Here is a 19,657-nt window from a genome sequence, read left to right as displayed (position 1 = left end):
AACAAGGTTTTATATTGCAACCCCTTGCATGTATCGCGCCGATTACGGCTGCGGCAGCATTTTGGATTGAGTCTCTGGAAGAGAACCTTAGTTCATCTACGCTAGACGACATTACGGACAGGCTTAGAGTCCTTAAACTAGCTAATTCATTCATTTCGGAGGCCGTAGTACATTTAACCAAACTTACGGCTAAGAACTCAGGATTCGCCATCCAGGCACGTAGGGCGCTGTGGCTAAAATCCTGGTCAGCTGATGTTACTTCTAAGTCCAAATTACTTAATATACCTTTCAAGGGGCAGTCTTTATTTGGGCCCGGTTTGAAAGAAATTATCGCTGACATTACAGGAGGTAAGGGCCACGCCCTACCTCAAGACAAAGCCAAAGCTAAGGCTAGACAGTCTAATTTTCGTCCCTTTCGGAATTTCAAAACAGGAGCAGCATCAACCTCCACTGCACCAAAACAGGAGGGAGCTGTTGCTCGTTACAGGCAAGGCTGGAAACCTAACCAGTCCTGGAACAAGGGCAAGCAGGCCAGGAAACCTGCTGCTGCCCCAAAGACAGCATGAACCGAGAGCCCTCGATCCGGGACCGGATCTAGTGGGGGGCAGACTTTCTCTCTTCGCCCAGGCCTGGGCAAGAGATGTTCAGGATCCCTGGGCGCTAGAGATCATATCTCAGGGATACCTTCTAGACTTCAAATTATCTCCCCCAAGAGGGAGATTTCATCTGTCAAGGTTGTCAACAAACCAGATAAAGAAAGAAGCGTTTCTACGCTGTGTACAAGATCTGTTATTAATGGGAGTGATCCATCCGGTTCCGCGGTCGGAACAAGGACAGGGGTTCTACTCAAACCTGTTTGTGGTTCCCAAAAAAAGAGGGAACTTTCAGGCCAATCTTAGATTTAAAGATTCTAAACAAATTCCTAAGAGTTCCATCGTTCAAAATGGAAACTATTCGGACAATCTTACCCATGATCCAAAAGGGTCAGTACATGACCACAGTGGATTTAAAAGATGCTTACCTTCACATACCGATTCACAAAGATCATCACCGGTACCTAAGGTTTGCCTTCTTAGACAGGCACTACCAGTTTGTAGCTCTTCCATTCGGATTGGCTACGGCTCCAAGAATCTTCACAAAGGTTCTGGGTGCCCTTCTGGCGGTACTAAGACCGCGAGGGATTTCGGTAGCTCCGTATCTAGACGACATTCTAATTCAAGCTTCAAGCTTTCAAACTGCCAAGTCTCATACAGAGTTAGTTCTGGCATTTCTAAGGTCGCATGGATGGAAAGTGAACGAAAAGAAGAGTTCTCTTTTTCCTCTCACAAGAGTTCCATTCTTGGGGACTCTTATAGATTCTGTAGAAATGAAGATTTACCTGACAGAAGACAGGTTAACAAAGCTTCTAAATGCATGCCGTGTCCTTCATTCCATTCAACACCCGTCAGTAGCTCAATGCATGGAGGTGATCGGCTTAATGGTAGCGGCAATGGACATAGTACCTTTTGCACGCCTACACCTCAGACCACTGCAATTGTGCATGCTAAGTCAGTGGAATGGGGATTACTCAGATTTGTCCCCTACTCTGAATCTGAATCAAGAGACCAGAAATTCTCTTCTATGGTGGCTTTATCGGCCACACCTGTCCAGGGGGATGCCATTCAGCAGGCCAGACTGGACAATTGTAACAACAGACGCCAGCCTACTAGGTTGGGGCGCTGTCTGGAATTCTCTGAAGGCTCAGGGGCTATGGAATCAGGAGGAGAGTCTCCTTCCAATAAACATTCTGGAATTGAGAGCAGTTCTCAATGCCCTTCTGGCTTGGCCCCAATTAACAACTCGGGGGTTCATCAGGTTTCAGTCGGACAACATCACGACTGTAGCTTACATCAACCATCAGGGAGGGACAAGAAGCTCCCTAGCAATGATGGAAGTATCAAAGATAATTCGCTGGGCAGAGTCTCACTCTTGCCACCTGTCAGCAATCCACATCCCGGGAGTGGAGAACTGGGAGGCGGATTTTTTGAGTCGCCAGACTTTTCATCCGGGGGAGTGGGAACTTCATCCGGAGGTCTTTGCCCAAATACTTCGACGTTGGGGCAAACCAGAGATAGATCTCATGGCGTCTCGCCAGAACGCCAAACTTCCTCACTACGGGTCCAGATCCAGGGATCCGGGAGCGGTTCTGATAGATGCTTTGACAGCACCTTGGAACTTCGGGATGGCTTATGTGTTTCCACCCTTCCCGCTGCTTCCTCGATTGATTGCCAAAATCAAACAGGAGAGAGCATCAGTGATTCTAATAGCGCCTGCATGGCCACGCAGGACTTGGTATGCAGATCTAGTGGACATGTCATCCTGCCCGCCTTGGTCTCTACCTCTAAGACAGGACCTTCTGATACAGGGTCCATTCAAACATCAAAATCTAACTTCTCTGAAGCTGACTGCTTGGAAATTGAACGCTTGATTTTATCAAAACGTGGTTTTTCTGAGTCGGTTATTGATACCCTGATACAGGCTAGGAAGCCTGTTACCAGAAAGATTTACCATAAAATATGGCGTAAATACCTATACTGGTGCGAATCCAAACGTTACTCCTGGAGTAAGGTTAGGATCCCTAGGATATTGTCCTTTCTACAAGAAGGTTTAGAAAAGGGTTTATCAGCTAGTTCATTAAAGGGACAGATTTCAGCTCTGTCCATCTTGTTACACAGGCGTCTGTCAGAAAATCCAGACGTCCAGGCCTTTTGTCAGGCTTTAGCTAGGATCAAGCCTGTGTTTAAAGCTGTTGCTCCGCCATGGAGTTTAAACTTAGTTCTTAACGTTTTACAGGGTGTTCCGTTTGAACCCCTTCATTCCATTGATATAAAATTGTTATCTTGGAAAGTTCTGTTTTTAATGGCTATTTCCTCGGCTCGAAGAGTCTCTGAGTTATCAGCTTTACATTGTGATTCTCCTTATCTGATTTTTCACTCAGACAAGGTAGTTCTGCGTACTAAACCTGGGTTCTTACCTAAGGTAGTCACTAACAGGAATATCAATCAAGAGATTGTTGTTCCATCCTTGTGTCCAAATCCTTCTTCAAAGAAGGAACGTCTTCTACACAATCTGGATGTAGTTCGTGCCCTCAAGTTCTACTTGCAGGCAACTAAAGATTTTCGCCAAACTTCTTCCCTGTTTGTCGTTTATTCTGGACAGAGGAGAGGTCAAAAAGCTTCTGCTACCTCTCTCTCTTTTTGGCTTCGTAGCATAATACGTTTAGCCTATGAGACTGCTGGACAGCAGCCTCCTGAAAGAATTACAGCTCACTCCACTAGAGCTGTGGCTTCCACTTGGGCCTTTAAGAATGAGGCCTCTGTTGAACAGATTTGCAAGGCTGCAACTTGGTCTTCGCTTCATACTTTTTCCAAATTTTACAAATTTGACACTTTTGCTTCTTCGGAGGCTATTTTTGGGAGAAAGGTTCTTCAGGCAGTGGTTCCTTCTGTATAATGAGCCTGCCTATCCCTCCCGTCATCCGTGTACTTTTGCTTTGGCATTGGTATCCCAGAAGTAATGATGACCCGTGGACTGATCACACATAACAGAAGAAAACATAATTTATGCTTACCTGATAAATTCCTTTCTTCTGTTGTGTGATCAGTCCACGGCCCGCCCTGTTTTAAGGCAGGTAAATATCTTTTAAATTATACTCCAGTCACCACTTCACCCTTGGTTACTCCTTTCTCGTTGATTCTTGGTCGAATGACTGGGACTGACGTAGAGGGGAGGAGCTATATGCAGCTCTGCTGGGTGAATCCTCTTGCATTTCCTGTTGGGGAGGAGTTATATCCCAGAAGTAATGATGACCCGTGGACTGATCACACAACAGAAGAAAGGAATTTATCAGGTAAGCATAAATTATGTTTTTCTCACTCTGAGAAATTGTGCTTTAGGAATATTCTCTTTTCACCTTGCTTGATGACAGCTATTAGCGTGAATAAAATTGTTTGAATCAACTTCCTTAAAGAATGTCTTAGTCTTAAAACAATTGTCATTTATTTCAATAACTAAGTCCACGAAGGATATCTTTTCTTTGCTCACCTCATGAGTGAATCTCAATCCCTTATTGTTTTCATTCATTAGTTTAAAGAATTCGAGTAGTAATGCCTCACTTCCTTTCCAGAGGATTAAAATATCGTTCATATATCTACGGTAGGTCACCAGGTTTTGCACCAAGCTACAGGTACCTAGGAAATCATTTTTTCAATGTCCCATGAACAAGTTGGCGTAGCTTGGTGCAAACCTGGTGCCCATAGCCGCCCCTTATATTTGAACATACATCTTTTCGTTATTATTTAGAATAAAACATATACTTTCCAATATGAACTCTTTTTGATCTTTATCAATTTCTATATCAAGCTCTAGATATTTGGATACTGCCTCAAGACCCAATGAATGTTCAATATTTGTATAAAGGGAAGTTACATCACATGTTGCAAGGATTAGTTCCCCTTCTATGATGGTGTATGGTCTTTCCTACGGCGCTAACTTACAAGACTTAAGCTCCTATAACGAGAGGGTCTCTAGATACCCAAGAGGGAGTTAAACAGAATAGTTAAGTGTTTAGGAGCGCCTATTAAAAGGCTAAGTCTAAAGAGGGTATAAATAAATAAAAATATGTCGTAAAGTATACCAGCACAAGGAGCCCAAGTGTGTAAAGGGTATTTACAAGTTTAATATAGCTTTTAAGTTAACAATTTATTAAGGCAATATCTTAGTGTCTATAATCGCAAACAGATTTACAAAAGCATAAAAGTATATGGATCCATATCACTTCATAAATAAACAAAAAACATTCACTGGTGTACTGTATCTAATAAAATCAATTTTACAGTCTATGATAAAACTGGTTTGGATAAAGTCAAAAGGATGTACAAATGATACAGTAAAATACAGTAAAATACAATAGAATAAAATACAATACAGTAAAATACAATAAAATACAAAAATAATGCAATAAAATTCAGAAATGATGTAAAAAAGCAGCCAATAGGGATAGGTCGTGTGGCCTAGGATAAAAACAAATATGTGAAAAAAGTCTTCCTGATTTGATTTAAGAAAAAATGTGATAATCTTTTTAAAAAATAAAGTGAAATGTTGTTTTTAGCCTGATGAAGGATGTGATAAAAATGTGTGAGTCCCCTCGTGAGAAGTCAAAAAGTGTCCAAAATTAAGTCAATAATCCACAAAAAAGTCACTTATAAAAAACAAAAATCCAAAAAAGTCAAAAAAATGATGAAATCCAAAAAAATTTAGTAGTGATAGTGTGATGTCCAATAAAAGTCAAAAAATGCCACCTGTGTTTATGGATCAAACTGTGAATAGCTGAAAAAATGGAAATCCAACTGACCAATTTCTTGAAAATATTGGATATAAGAAACAATGAATATAAAAAAGATATATAAAAAAGGGTTATGAAAAATGTTTATAAAAAAATGTAAGACGATCCAATCCCTGTGAAAAAAGAAAAGTACAACATAGAGCAGTATCGTTTAAAATACGTTTGCACAAGTAGAAATAAAACTCACCATATATGCCAACGCGTTTCGGCCCACCAATAGGGCCTTTATCAAGACTCAGTCTTGATAAAGGCCCTATTGGTGGGCCGAAACGCGTTGGCATATATGGTGAGTTTTATTTCTACTTGTGCAAACGTATTTTAAACGATACTGCTCTATGTTGTACTTTTCTTTTTTCACAGGGATTGGATCGTCTTACATTTTTTTATAAACATTTTTCATAACCCTTTTTTATATATCTTTTTTATATTCATTGTTTCTTATATCCAATATTTTCAAGAAATTGGTCAGTTGGATTTCCATTTTTTCAGCTATTCACAGTTTGATCCATAAACACAGGTGGCATTTTTTGACTTTTATTGGACATCACACTATCACTACTAAATTTTTTTGGATTTCATCATTTTTTTGACTTTTTTGGATTTTTGTTTTTTATAAGTGACTTTTTTGTGGATTATTGACTTAATTTTGGACACTTTTTGACTTCTCACGAGGGGACTCACACATTTTTATCACATCCTTCATCAGGCTAAAAACAACATTTCACTTTATTTTTTAAAAAGATTATCACATTTTTTCTTAAATCAAATCAGGAAGACTTTTTTCACATATTTGTTTTTATCCTAGGCCACACGACCTATCCCTATTGGCTGCTTTTTTACATCATTTCTGAATTTTATTGCATTATTTTTGTATTTTATTGTATTTTACTGTATTGTATTTTATTCTATTGTATTTTACTGTATTTTACTGTATCATTTGTACATCCTTTTGACTTTATCCAAACCAGTTTTATCATAGACTGTAAAATTGATTTTATTAGATACAGTACACCAGTGAATGTTTTTTGTTTATTTATGAAGTGATATGGATCCATATACTTTTATGCTTTTGTAAATCTGTTTGCGATTATAGACACTAAGATATTGCCTTAATAAATTGTTAACTTAAAAGCTATATTAAACTTGTAAATACCCTTTACACACTTGGGCTCCTTGTGCTGGTATACTTTACGACATATTTTTATTTATTTATACCCTCTTTAGACTTAGCCTTTTAATAGGCGCTCCTAAACACTTAACTATTCTGTTTAGTTCCCCTTCTACTTTTATATTTTCTAAAATTTGTAACACTTGTGTGGAGTCTTTCAAAAAAGATGGAAGTTCTCTAACATATTTTTGTAGATATCTATCAATATATTGTGATAGGTTGGAGGTTACTGAGTTTATTCCAGATATAATTGGGCGTCCCAGGGGATTATTCAGATCCTTGTGGATCTTGGGGAGGAAATAAAATATCGGGGTTCTAAGAAAATTCTTGGTTAATATAATTGAATTCTTTTATATTCAAAATCCCTTTGCTCACAGCCTTCTCTAAATGTAGATTCAATTTTTTTTTATCCGCTCTAGTTGGATCTCTCTTAAGTTCTTTAATCGTGGTGGTATCGCTAAGTAATCGATCAGCTTCCTTCAAATAATAATATTTATTCATAACTACAATACCCCTTTATCCGCTGGCTTTATTACTATTTGTTTATTCTCCTTGAGTTTTTTCAGGGCTTCATTTTCGGATTTATTAAGATTGTTAGGTATTCTTTTTTGGTCAAACCTCTCTATATCCCTTAGTACCAATTTCTCAAATATTCTCAAATATTTTTCCCTTTCTCATGGGTTGGATAAAACCTTGATTTAGGTTTCAAATCTGTGTGGACAAATTTGGATGTTTGTGTACAACATGTGCTCTGGGTAGGTCTGTTAAATTCAAATGGATTTTCAGAAAATATCTTTTTAGAGTCAGTTTTCTCACAAACTGTTGCACATTAATGTGGGTTTCAAACTTATTCATTTTGGACGTGGGTGCAAAAGAGAGACCTAGTCCTAATACCCTAGTCTCTGCCTCATTTAATATGTAACTACTAATATTGAAGACTCCACTCTGCGGTGGTTCTAACATATTTCCCTTCTCTCTCTGGCTTTTTTTGGGTTGTCTGCTCCTTCCTCCTCTTTTTCCACTGTTCTTTTTCTTAGATTCATTAGGGGCGCTAAGTGTACTCTCTCTGAGATCTCCCCTCTTGAGGTCTCGGCTATGGGGGCTTCCCCTAAAAAATGATTGGAGTGTGAAACATGATTCCCTGCTCCGGTATCTCTAGCTGGCTTGTTTACATTTCCATGTATCAATGGTTGATACCTGTTTCTTAAGGGTATTCTCCAATTATTTTCCTCTTTCTTATGAGGTTTGTTCTGGGGTCTAACATAGGGTATATTGTTGTATCTATCCCCACTTGTACATCTATATTCAGGTATTTCTTCTTTTCCCTTAGAATATTTATTATCTGGAGGATATCTATAACTGCCCCAATAGCTTTCCCTAACTGACATGGGGTAATTATAAGATTTATTTTGAGAGTGGAGGGAATCAAAGTAGGGAGTGCGAGGGGGATCACAGTATGGGATATCTCTCCATCTATCCTCTATTACCGTATTGCCAATTATCATTTTCAAAATGCCAACTATCATTATTATGATGCCAACTGTTATTAGTATTGAACTTAGATTGGAAATGCCTATTCCTGACTACAGGTTGGAAATCCCTGTTTCTGACTATATTGGACGTTCTATAGTTATCAGGCTTTTTAAAGTTCTTAAAATTCTGTGTGTGGCTATTTTCATAAGCCTGAGAAGGTGTACGATATAAATTGGTGGTGGGTATATCCAATTGTTTATTTAATTGTTTAACTGGGGGCTGGTCTATATTGCCAGCATAGTCATCATGGTCTCTCTTCATTTTTCTTTTTTTTAATTCTTTGTAATTCTATATTAGTGTTGTTTAGTGCTCTTATTATTTATTTTTGTCTTTCTATAAATATTTCTAAATATTTCAGATTTTCAGATAGAGGGTATGATGTTAAGATGATTGAGAATGAATTTGAGTGTGTGAGAAAAAAGAAAGAGGGACTCTATTACAATATAAATGTAAGAATACTAGTAATAATACAAATCCAGCAGATAATATGGAAAAAGATCTGATAGTACCATTTATTACCAACTTTAATGACGAGTACAAAAAGGTAGAGAAAATAATAAACAAACACTGGCACATAGTTAGAGAAAAGCCAAGTATAGGGAATAAACTGTCTATTAAACCCAAATTTACATATAGAAGATCTCCGAATTTAAAATGTATTCTAGCTCCAAGCGAATTTAAAGGGAAGAGATCCAACCCTATACAAAAAGATCTGCTTGGCAATGAGGTCAATGGCTTTTACCCTTGCCACTGTTGTAGATCTTGCCACTACAGCTCCAAAATAAAAAAAAAATTCTCTCATCAAACAGGCGAAAAATTGACAATTAGATACACAATTAGGTGCACAGACAAGGGAGTTGTATATATGATTCAGTGTAGCTGTAACCTGCAGTACTTAGGCGAGAGAATTCAAGAACATTAAGAGAAAGGATAAGAGAGCACCTTAGTTTAATTGACAAGGGTAATAAAGACACCCATTTGTATAAACATTTTAGGGAAGTTCACAACAACAGATTAAGAGATTTCAGATTTTGGGGGATAGTAAAGGTAAAACAAGAGTGGAGAGAAGGAAAATATGAGACTAGGATCCTCAAAAAAGAAGCGGAATTAATCTATAGGATGAAAACATTACATCCATTAGGATTGAATTCAGAGTTAGACGTTACTCCCTTTATGTACGATTGATTTGCTCCCCCATACGTATGTATTAGATGGATAATAAGTTCAATACACAAAAGATGCATTTCGTCAGATTCCCTCAAGTTGAACATTGATCTATAATATTAGATACTATATCAGTCTCTTATCCTGACATGCGGAGGTTTTTAACATATTTATATAGGTTTTTAACACATTTATATGTGTTAAAATTTTAAAGTGCTGGCTTATAATTTCTAATGATGGCAGTTTTCAATTGCTCTCTATTTATTTATATTTCTCTGTATTATTTGGATGCTGAAATCTATTTTTATTTATATGTTACCCAGGCTCTATGTTTTATTACTACACTTTGTACACAAGTGTTTGATGTCTTTATGTATATTTTTTTTGTAATTGGTTCGAATTTTGTAAGGGATTTTATATATAAAACTCTTGACAGTATATACCACCTTAATAATAATGAAAGAGTTGTTGCAATTCTTTGCTAATCCACATTTTTCTGCAGACTCTAATACATAGTGTAAAGACTGGGTCTCCATAAGTCTGTGTTGCATTATTGAAGAACTTGAATAGCTACCAGAGAGACCCCATAATAGCTGCGAGAATAAGGAGTTTCTGTCCCGATCGTAAGAGGCTGATGTCACTTTCACCAGCTACAGCTGAGTGAAGGTACATGTGACCACAGAACCGCCTGATGCAGCAGAACGCGGAAGTGAATTACACACACACATGCTGGAGGTCCCTGTGGAGCATTAGCTCACCGAAGATCGAAGAAAGCAAACAGACCCCCTGCAGCCGCTGAAATTTAGTGCCACCAGCACTGGTTTGCATCCTCTATAACACGAGCACAGACCACAAAGGTACTCCTCTAGACGCAGAGAGAGTATAAGCAGGTATCATTCGGCTCTAGCAGCCGCATCGACTATATTGTGATTTAAAAGCTGATCAGTATACCTCTTTTAAACTTTTTTTTTTTTTTTGGCAGTACGTACCTTAAACAAGACTATTTCTGATAATGATTTTTTATCCACATTTTTCACGGATAGTTTTTTATCACGGACGTCCAGTGAAGTGCTTATAAATTTTATATCATTTTATATTATTTGTATTTTATTTTTTCCATGGCCATTGTATGTTGTGTTTTAGTAAAATTATAAGTCTTGTTTCATCATTGAATTTTATGTATAGTTCAGTGTACATTTTATTGTAGAATTTAATTTATTGTGCTCCTGTGCAAACGTATCCAGATACACCATGTCATGCTGTAAGCCTAATTCTTAGGCTTTATTTGTTTGGTTTAATTCTGAGTGAATACTTAATCAGCAAGGCTTACTTTCTACTCATTATTGTCATTTATTCCAATTTATTGTAATTTATTGAACTCCACTTCTACATTATGGTTGGGATATCGCATTATTTTATATATTGTATATGCTACTATTAAACGTATATCTACTGTAATCTGCTTATTTCAAGCTAATCTTTAGATTATAGGTTATTATTTTTAGGTTATTTTCTCAGCGATTCACATTCCAGGAGTGGACAACTGGGAAGCAGACTTTCTCAGCAGACAATTTTTCCATCCGGGGGAATGGTCTCTTCACCCAGAGGTGTTTGCAGAGATTTGTCACAGATGGGGAGCGCTGGAGATAGATCTCATGGCGTCCAGACTCAATTGCAAGCTACCTCAATATGGGTTGAGGTCCAGGGATCCCCAGGCGACGCTGATAGATGCTTTAATGGTTCCTTGGGGATTCAGCCTAGCTTACATTTTTCCACCGTTACCACTTCTACCTCGCGTAGTGGCACGCATCAAACAGGAGCGGGCTCCGGCCATTCTGATTGCTCCTTCGTGGCCGCGGAGGACGTGGTTTGCGGATATGTTGGGGATGTCTTCCTCTCCGCCGTGGAGGTTACACTGTCGCAGGGATCTGCTGTCACAGGGCCCCTTTCAACATCGAAATCTAAATTCTCTGAGGCTGACTGCGTGGAGATTGAACGACTAGTCTTAGCCAAGAGTGGCTTTTCGGAAGGTGTGATTGATACTCTAATTCAGGCAAGGAAGCCATTCACTCATCGCATATACCAAAAGGTGTGGAGGATTTACTTGTCCTGGTGTGAGAAGCATGGATATCCTTGGCATAAAGTGAAGGTATCCAGGATTCTGGCCTTTCTCCAAGATGGTTTGGAGAAGGGTCTTGCCACTAGTTCCTTAAAGGGACAGATTTTGGCATTATCAGTTTTGTTGCATAGGAGACTCGCTGAGCTCCCTGACATTCAATCTTTTGTTCAGGCTCTGTCTAGAATCAGGCTTGTCTTTAGACATTCGGCTCCACCTTGGAGCTTAAACTTGGTCCTTAAGGTTTTGCAGAGGGTTCCGTTTGAACCTATGCATTCCATAGACATTAAGATTCTGTCTTGGAAGGTTTTCTTCCTGTTGGCTATTGCATCGGCACGCAGAGTATCTGAACTAGCTGCCTTGCAATGTGATCCTCCTTATCTGGTGTTTCATGCGGATAATGCTGTACTTCGCACTGGGTTGGGGTTTCTCCCCAAGGTGGTGTCTAACCGTAACATCAATCAGGAAATAGTTGTTCCTTCTTTGTGTCCTAACCCTTCTTCTTCAAAGGAGAGGTTACTTCATAACCTGGATGTGGTTCGTGCCTTAAAGTTCTATCTTCAGGCTACAAAGGATTTCAGGCAGTCTACATCTCTTGTGGTGAATTCTGGGAAGCGCAAGGCCTCTGCTTCTTCTTTGTCTTTTTTGGTTGAGGAGCTTGATTCGCTTGGCTTTTGAGACAGCGGGACATAAGCCTCCTCAGAGGATCACGGCTCATTCCACTAGAGCTGTGGCTTCATCTTGGGCCTTCAAGAATGAGGCCTCTATGGAGCAAATTTGTAAGGCGGCTACCTGGTCCTCCTTACACATTTTTACAAAGTTTTACAAATTTGACGTTTTTGCTTCTACGGAAGCTGTTTTTGGGATTAAGGTTTTGCAGGCTGTGGTGCCCTCAGATTAGGGTCTGCCTTTTACCCTCCCGGTTTCATTCAGTGTCCTCTAGAGCTTGGGTATATGTTCCCAATAGTAATGAATGAAGCCGTGGACTCTCCTCCCCTTTAGATGGAAAACATAAATTATGCTTACCTTATAATTTCATTTCCATCGAGGGGAGGAGAGTCCACGGCTCCTGCCCGTATCTCCGTTGGGCGGCCCTAAATTTATTCATCTTCTGGCACCTTTTTTTACCCTGATATTTCTCCTACTGTTCCTGGTTCCCTCGGCAGAATGACTGGGGGATGAGAGAAATGGGGGGGAGGTATTTAAGCCTTTGGCTGGGGTGTCTTTGTCTTTTCCTGGTGGCCAGGTTCTTAATTCCCAATAGTAATGAATGAAGCCGTGGACTCTCATCCCCTCGATGGAAATGAAATGATCAGGTAAGCATAATTTGTTTTTTTGCATTTTGCAGCCCTGTGCGGAGCCCCAGATTAAGCTGACCTGTTCTCTGTGTGGTAATACTTGTTGGCAAGACATAAGTTATGTAAAGTGTCTATTGGGCAAATATATGGTGGAACCTTTGCAACAACCTCTGCTCTTGGGGGTATTTTCATGTTACTGATTCTGCTATTGATGGGGAGGTTTCTTCTAACAACTCTGATGCACTGGCTACCTTTTTGATTCTGCTACCCTGTGTAATTTCATTAATTTTTTTTTTTTAAAAACTCTTGGAATAGAGGATTATAACATTTATTATAACATTTTTTGGCTATTCAAAGCACAACTTAATTGCATAGTTTAACATAAACATATTTCATTATAATTTGGGCGATGAACTTTAAAAAATTTAACATTAGCTCATGTTTGACCAAAATTTTAGCCGGTTGGTCCAGACATTAAAAAATGTCTTGGGGAGAACACTGTAATAGAGCCCCATATATCTTCTGATTGGTTTAAGCCTTGACCTAAAATTTGGGAATATTTCCTGTTTTTTTAAGCTATTAAGTCAATTTATCTTGCTAACTTTGCAGGCACATTAAAGCCTTCTCACTTTTAGCAAAGTTATTTAAATCTTTTCTATTGCTAAGTTTCTGAATACTCCATTAACCCTCCTGAGGTGGATGCTGCTGTTTCCTGATTTTTAACTGACTATGCTGGTGCATTTAAATATATTATGGATGAGAAAATTGAACAAAAATTTAAAGAGGCCTTATTTACAAGTGGCTATATTCCATTCTCTTTTAGCTATGTTGTTCTCTGTTCTCAAGGCTAGGGATGTTTGGTCCAATAATATTGTGCACACCCTCAGACAGTACCTCAGCTTAGCTATTGAAAGCCATCTTTTTTTAATTTGCAGTGCTGGCCTTTGGCATTTCTACAGCTTCACAAGTTTCCACAATGGGTCAGAGGGGTGTTCATTATCCACTACCTCAATGACATCCTTTTAATAGCAAACACTAATCTTTTTAGACGTTTTAATTCAACATGATAAAGGGCTTGGCCTCCTTGCCATTATCACAGATTTAGTTTCTGTTAAGGTCTTTTGTGAATCTTCAACATACCAGACAAATGACAGCATGTCAGTAGATGAAGATATGTCCTCCGTTATCCACATGGTTAAGTGGGAAAAATGGAGAATATTTCCCTTTCTATGTAATTTTCTTTGGCATTTCAAGAGAAATTTCTGTTTCTCATAAAGTTCCTTTTCCAGCAGAATTAAGATGAGCCCTTTATTGGTGGTAACATATCCTAAATCTCTCCAAAGGTCTTCCTCTACTGGTGCCAAATTGGATCCTGTTAGACAGATTCTAGCTAACACAGTGAGGTGCTGTATGCAAAGGCCTCTATGTTCAGGGTGTCTGGGACAGACATGCTCAAACGTTAAAATGAAATAGTCAAGAAATCAGAGCCATTCATCAGGCACTAATTAATTTCCAAGGCCTTCTCTCAGGAAAAGCAGTAAAGATTGTGACAGACCACAGAACAGCAAGAGCCTACATTCAATTCCAGGGAGGAACAAGAAGCCAATCTGTACTAAAATAAGTGTCCCCTATCTTTGCTTGGGCACAACTTTATGTGCAACTTCTTGCTGCCATACTCATTCTGGGGTTTCTAAATATCAGGGCATATTTTATCTGCAGGAAGCAGGTGTCTCCAATAGAGTGGCGCAACAGTAAGATAGGGTGTGCCAGAAATCGATCTCATGGCCTCCAGGGAAAATCATCAGACACCATGTCATCTTCCAGTGTTACAAGCTCTGGGAGTGGAAGCCTTATCTCAGGAATGGAAATTCAACCTGATTGATGTTTCCACCTTTTTCACTCATTCCTCATTTGCTGAGAAGACTTTAGAGAGGGAAGGCAACATTTATTGTGATTCTGACAGACTATTTTTCCCTGTGGTTCAGAGACTGGCATTCGTTCCTCCCTGGCCTCTTCTTGTGTAATGAGATGTGTTGTGTCAGGGTTTATTAATTCATCTGGAGGCACAATGACTCAAGTTGATGGCATGTTTGCTGAAATCTCCAGATTGCAGCTGATGAATAGTTTGTCTCCTGTTATTTATACGCTTTTGAAGGCCAGAAAGAAGACTGCATCTAAAGGGAACTACAGAATTTGGGACAATCATCTCTGTTTGTATGGTCCAGCATAATGCTTCCACAGCATATATAGAATTATCCCAGCAACTTGAATTTCTTCACAATGGTTTTCTACAAGGCCTTATTGCTAGTACTCTTCAAGTCCCAGGTTTCTGCAATTTCAACCATTTAAAGAATAAAATGGGCTCAGGAGACAGTAAAAATAAATTTCTTCCCAAGCCCTGGCTCATATTCATCCTTCTAATAGTATCCTCCACATACAATTGTGCCATCCGGGTGGGTGCAGTGTAAATGTTTCTAATATTATAACATTTTTTGGCTATTCAAAGCACAACTTAATTGCATAGTTTAACATAAACATATTTCATTATAATTTGGGCAATGAACTTTAAAAAATTTAACATTAGCTCATGTTTGACCAAAATTTTAGCCGGTTGGTCCAAACATTAAAAAAAGTCTTGGGGAGAACACTGTAATAGAGCAATTATCTTAGCATCTTCCTTTAGTGTTGGAGACACCATTAGAACCAAAACACTGTTTCCTATCTTAAAATACTTTTTTTTTTTTTTTTTGGTGGCTTTTACATCAGCTAGACATGTTGCAGACTCTCTCTATCAAATAACCATTTTTTTTGTCTTTCACCAAGATAAGGTAATTATATGGATTGTTCTTAAATTCCTTGCTAAGGTCATCTCTGAGTTCCATAAGGAAGAGCCGGGATATTATTTTATATATAGGAAATCCCTGTATTGCTGGGATGTGGTTTTCTGTTAGCATGTTTATGTGAAGATAACACAATCAATACATAAGACAGATCATCATTCCTAAAGGTCCACGACAAGGGCAAGCACTTGCAAAGTATACCATTTCTGGGTGGTTTGTTCAAACCGTCTCCAGGCCTTATAAGCAAAAAGGTGAACAAGTTCTGTATGGGCTCAGGACACATTCTACGAAGGCATTGCCACATCTTGGGCACTGGAGGCAGATTCTGCACCTGAAGAGATTTGTCAGGATGCAATCTTGAAATCGCATCATACCTGTTTACCACTATAAACTTGATGTTTGCCAATCAATTTTTGCTAAGTTTGGCCACAAGATTTTATATTCTATATTATCCTAAATTATCTTTATTATGCTTTGCATTATATTTTTGTATTTGCATTTTTCCTTACCCTTACCCTATGTAATTTTAATTTTATTATTCTATAATCTTCTCACTGGTAAGTATTACTAGGGGAGCCAATATAACTAGAAATTCTCATAAGCAATTTCTATATCTTGGCTCATATCCCTGGGTAATACTTACCAGGCTCTATTCCTTTTCCCTTATCCATAATAATCCATAGAAATAATATATTTTTCATAGTTCCTCAAATTTATAGACAGCAAAACCTGATGTTTGGTTGCTTTTGCTTGTTTTTTTGTGTATGGCTAAACTCAGTTTGGTTCTTTTTAAATTATTATATTACCTCTAGTGTATGCATTTTGTAACATTTGTTTTCTTTTCCCCATAGATTGCTATGCTTGTTACCAATGATGCAGAAGCCCACAAAAGCAAGCTTCAGTTCTTTATGAAGCAGTTCTATGATATAATTCGGAAAATGGAATCCAACAACAAAGAATTGTCAATTGCTATACGAGGATATGGACTTTTTGCAGCGGTATATGTTTTTTTGTTTTTTTAAATACTTTCCTACCTTGTAAAAAAAAATGTAAACACTTAGCAAACCAGATTCAGATAGAGCATGCAATTTTAAGCAACTTTCTAATTTACTCCTATTATCAAATTTTCTTCGTTTTCTTGCTATCTTTATTTAATAAAGCAGGAATGTAAGCTTAGGAGCTGAACAAAAAAAATGTCAGCACCCTGTGTAGTGTTTGCTTGATTGGTGGCTACTTTTAGCTACCAATTAGCAAGTGCTACCTAGGTGCTAAACCACCACACCTACATGTGTATTTTATAAAAGAGCTCAGCTGAAACTCCATGCTAAAGGTACAGTCAACACCTTGAAATGATAATAGTTGTCTGCAATGGTGTAATTATTTAACATATTAGATGAGTGTGAAAAAATGTTGAATGCATAAACAGCTTGTTTGTTGCAATTGTTTTTCAATAGCCAAAATCCACCCACTTCTTGCCTAATCAGGGCCATTATGCTTTGCAGTTCTTCTAATCATCTCTACTGATGTCAATTAGGGACAGATATGTTGGAGAATTAGTCTTGTAAAGCCGTACATGTGCACTATAACTGGAAAACCCACAGTTTTCATAATTAAATAACAGGAAAGGGGAGAATAATTAAAGTATATTGCAAAGCTGTTGTACAATACATAATTATATATTGCAATATTAAAGCGTTTACTGTCCCTTTTAGTGGTCCTCAGACTGTTTTGCCTTCTCCCTTTTCTTTTGTACAAAGTATTAGTTTCAGTTTGAGTTGGAAGTTTAGGGCTATAGACCATCTCCAGACTGAATATCATTTTGTGTTGCAATAGGGTGTTCTGCCCTCTGGATGTTACTTTTTATAGCAGGACATGGTAAGCAAGAACATTCCCTGTAATACAGAAACTTGTTGGGAGGCTTGTTTTATTAAACATGATGTCTAGCTGAGTAGATCAAGGGGTGTGACTTCGCTTCCAGGAGAAAAGAAAACCGTTGCACACTGAGCATGTAAATAAAAAAATATAGTTTTATTGGTACATATTAAAACACATGGCTCTAAGGCAGTGTGACTTTGCCTCTACTTATAGCTTAGGTGTTTAGAAAAACATAACAAAGTCACCTCTCATTCTCTAACCTACAATTTTACAGGGTAAACCATGTATCTTGGACCGACAAAGCAGACTGAAAATTCTTTCATAAATAATTTTTCTATACATAGAGTAATAGGCCTAAGAAGTATTTGTTAGGCTTTTTATCTAAAACTAGAATTCATAGTTTGACTAGTACAGAAGCTTATTCCTCCTATCCCATGTAAAAGTAAATTACTTTGCACACTATTATTTGAAGCTTTTCATTTTAACTAAGTGCTATGTTGATATGCCCTATTGATTTCAAATTGATGTTCCTCTTCATACATCTCTGTTCTGTCATCTTCAAAACTTACCACTGTCTATTTAAATGCTTCTTAAATATATCAAAGTTTTTAAATCCGTTAATCCCCAGCCTTTTCTGACTACCAGTCTTTCTCATATATATATGTAATTAAAAGAAAAACCAAAAATGTGAAAGATCTCCTTGAGCAAAGAGATATAAGCTTTTCTTAAACCTTGGAAGAGTGGCATTACAGAGGCTTGCCTTGACAATAGTTATGAGGCAAAGGGGTGCATGACACAGGGGTGTTTTTCATCATTCACAGTTTCACACTAATGCTCCTGATCTCCTTCTGTGCTATAATAATATTGGTTAATTACACAAGGTAATTGGGTTTACAGTAGATATAAATGGGAGTAGTAGATTTAATATGTTAGTGTATGCAGCTAAGGTGAGTGAAGTAACTGTGACCCCATTCACCTTACATGCAATGGTTGAAGTCCATTAAAATGTTACTTTGGTGCCCAGTATTTGTTGAACCCTGATATAAGCAATCTAGACTGACCTATAATGCTGATATTTCTACCTCTGTTATAATTGAACAGTTTTGTAACCAATATTTGTTTGCAATCTTTCTTGGCAAATGCTACTCTAGGAATTATTGAGGAATGGATAAGTTAAGATTACATTTTCATTTATATTTTTACATCATTTCACTTTGATTCTTATTCACATTTTAACTGTTTTTTCCATAAAGCCCTGTAAAGCAGTGAATGCGAACAACGTTGATTTAATGTATATTGAGCTTATTCAACGCTGCAAGCAAATGTACCTTACAGAAGCTGATACTGAAGAGGACAATGTTTATCAGTTACCTAACTTTCTCCAATCTATTGCAAGTGTGATACTTCATTTGGACTCTGTAAGTAGAAAGCAGTTTTGATTCAAATAATTTACTTGATCATATTGTACTGTATTAAAAATAAGAATACATTATTATAGCTGCTGTAATTCAATACTGTTTTCTTTTTTTTTTATTTGTTTGGAACCAGAAAAATTTTCAAGCATGAGGAGTACTTGCTTTTATTGATTTTTAACCTACATTTTCTTCTTAAAAGGGGAGAGTCCACAGCTGGCTCTGCCCCTTGAAGGGCTTAAACATGGTAGAGGAGGCCTTTCGTTCCTAGACGTCAGGCTGGTTCTCGTTTCTTCTTTTGGGTGGGGTATCAGAGAGAGAGTACTCTGTCCTCATTGTCCTGTGCCTGATTGTTGGCGAGGTTCCAAAAGCGGATCATTCTAAAAGATTACTCTGGGGTTTCCAGAGGTCCTTTTGGCCTCGGAGCTAGGGTTCTCAATTCCCAATGGGACTGGAGGTTTAGATGACTCCTTGGACATCTGAGGAACCAGGTTGGGGCGATTTTTATCTCTGAATGTATTTTTTGAGGCCTTGATAACGGTATCTCTTCCTTAAGGGCTTGAGGTGTCTTAGGCTTCTTCAGGGCCGGTGCTAGGATTTTTGACCACACAGGTGAGGATACATTTTGCCGCCCCCCTTCCCGATTACAAACCATTCAATTTCTAGTCTTTGACAAACTGTTACAGAGATGTTCTAACAAAACCTACAGATAACTATTTTATCTATAATTATAGAGATTATATATTCCCCATTTGAATGTATATTTCTGTGTGTGCTAGTGTTCGAGTAGTGCATGTATGTATGTGTGTGTGCAGACATCCCTGTATGTGTATGTCTGTATTTATGTGTGTATGTCTGTCCATCTGTG

General features: G+C 38.0%; 1 protein-coding gene across 1 annotated transcript in view; it reads left to right on the top strand.

Moving 5' to 3' along the window:
• The window catches only part of PRKDC (protein kinase, DNA-activated, catalytic subunit), a 2,064,551-nt gene that overhangs the window by 71,106 nt on the left and 1,973,788 nt on the right, over positions 1 to 19,657 (top strand). The window contains 2 exon segments of the mRNA XM_053715028.1: positions 16,354 to 16,500; positions 18,631 to 18,795. Of these exon segments, the coding sequence (XP_053571003.1) occupies positions 16,354 to 16,500; positions 18,631 to 18,795 (312 nt within the window).

The sequence above is a fragment of the Bombina bombina genome, chromosome 5 (genome assembly GCF_027579735.1).
Source record: "Bombina bombina isolate aBomBom1 chromosome 5, aBomBom1.pri, whole genome shotgun sequence".
Classification (NCBI taxonomy): domain Eukaryota; kingdom Metazoa; phylum Chordata; class Amphibia; order Anura; family Bombinatoridae; genus Bombina; species Bombina bombina.
The sequence above is the reverse complement of the archived record's forward strand: the minus strand, read 5'-3'. Positions and strand labels throughout refer to the sequence as shown.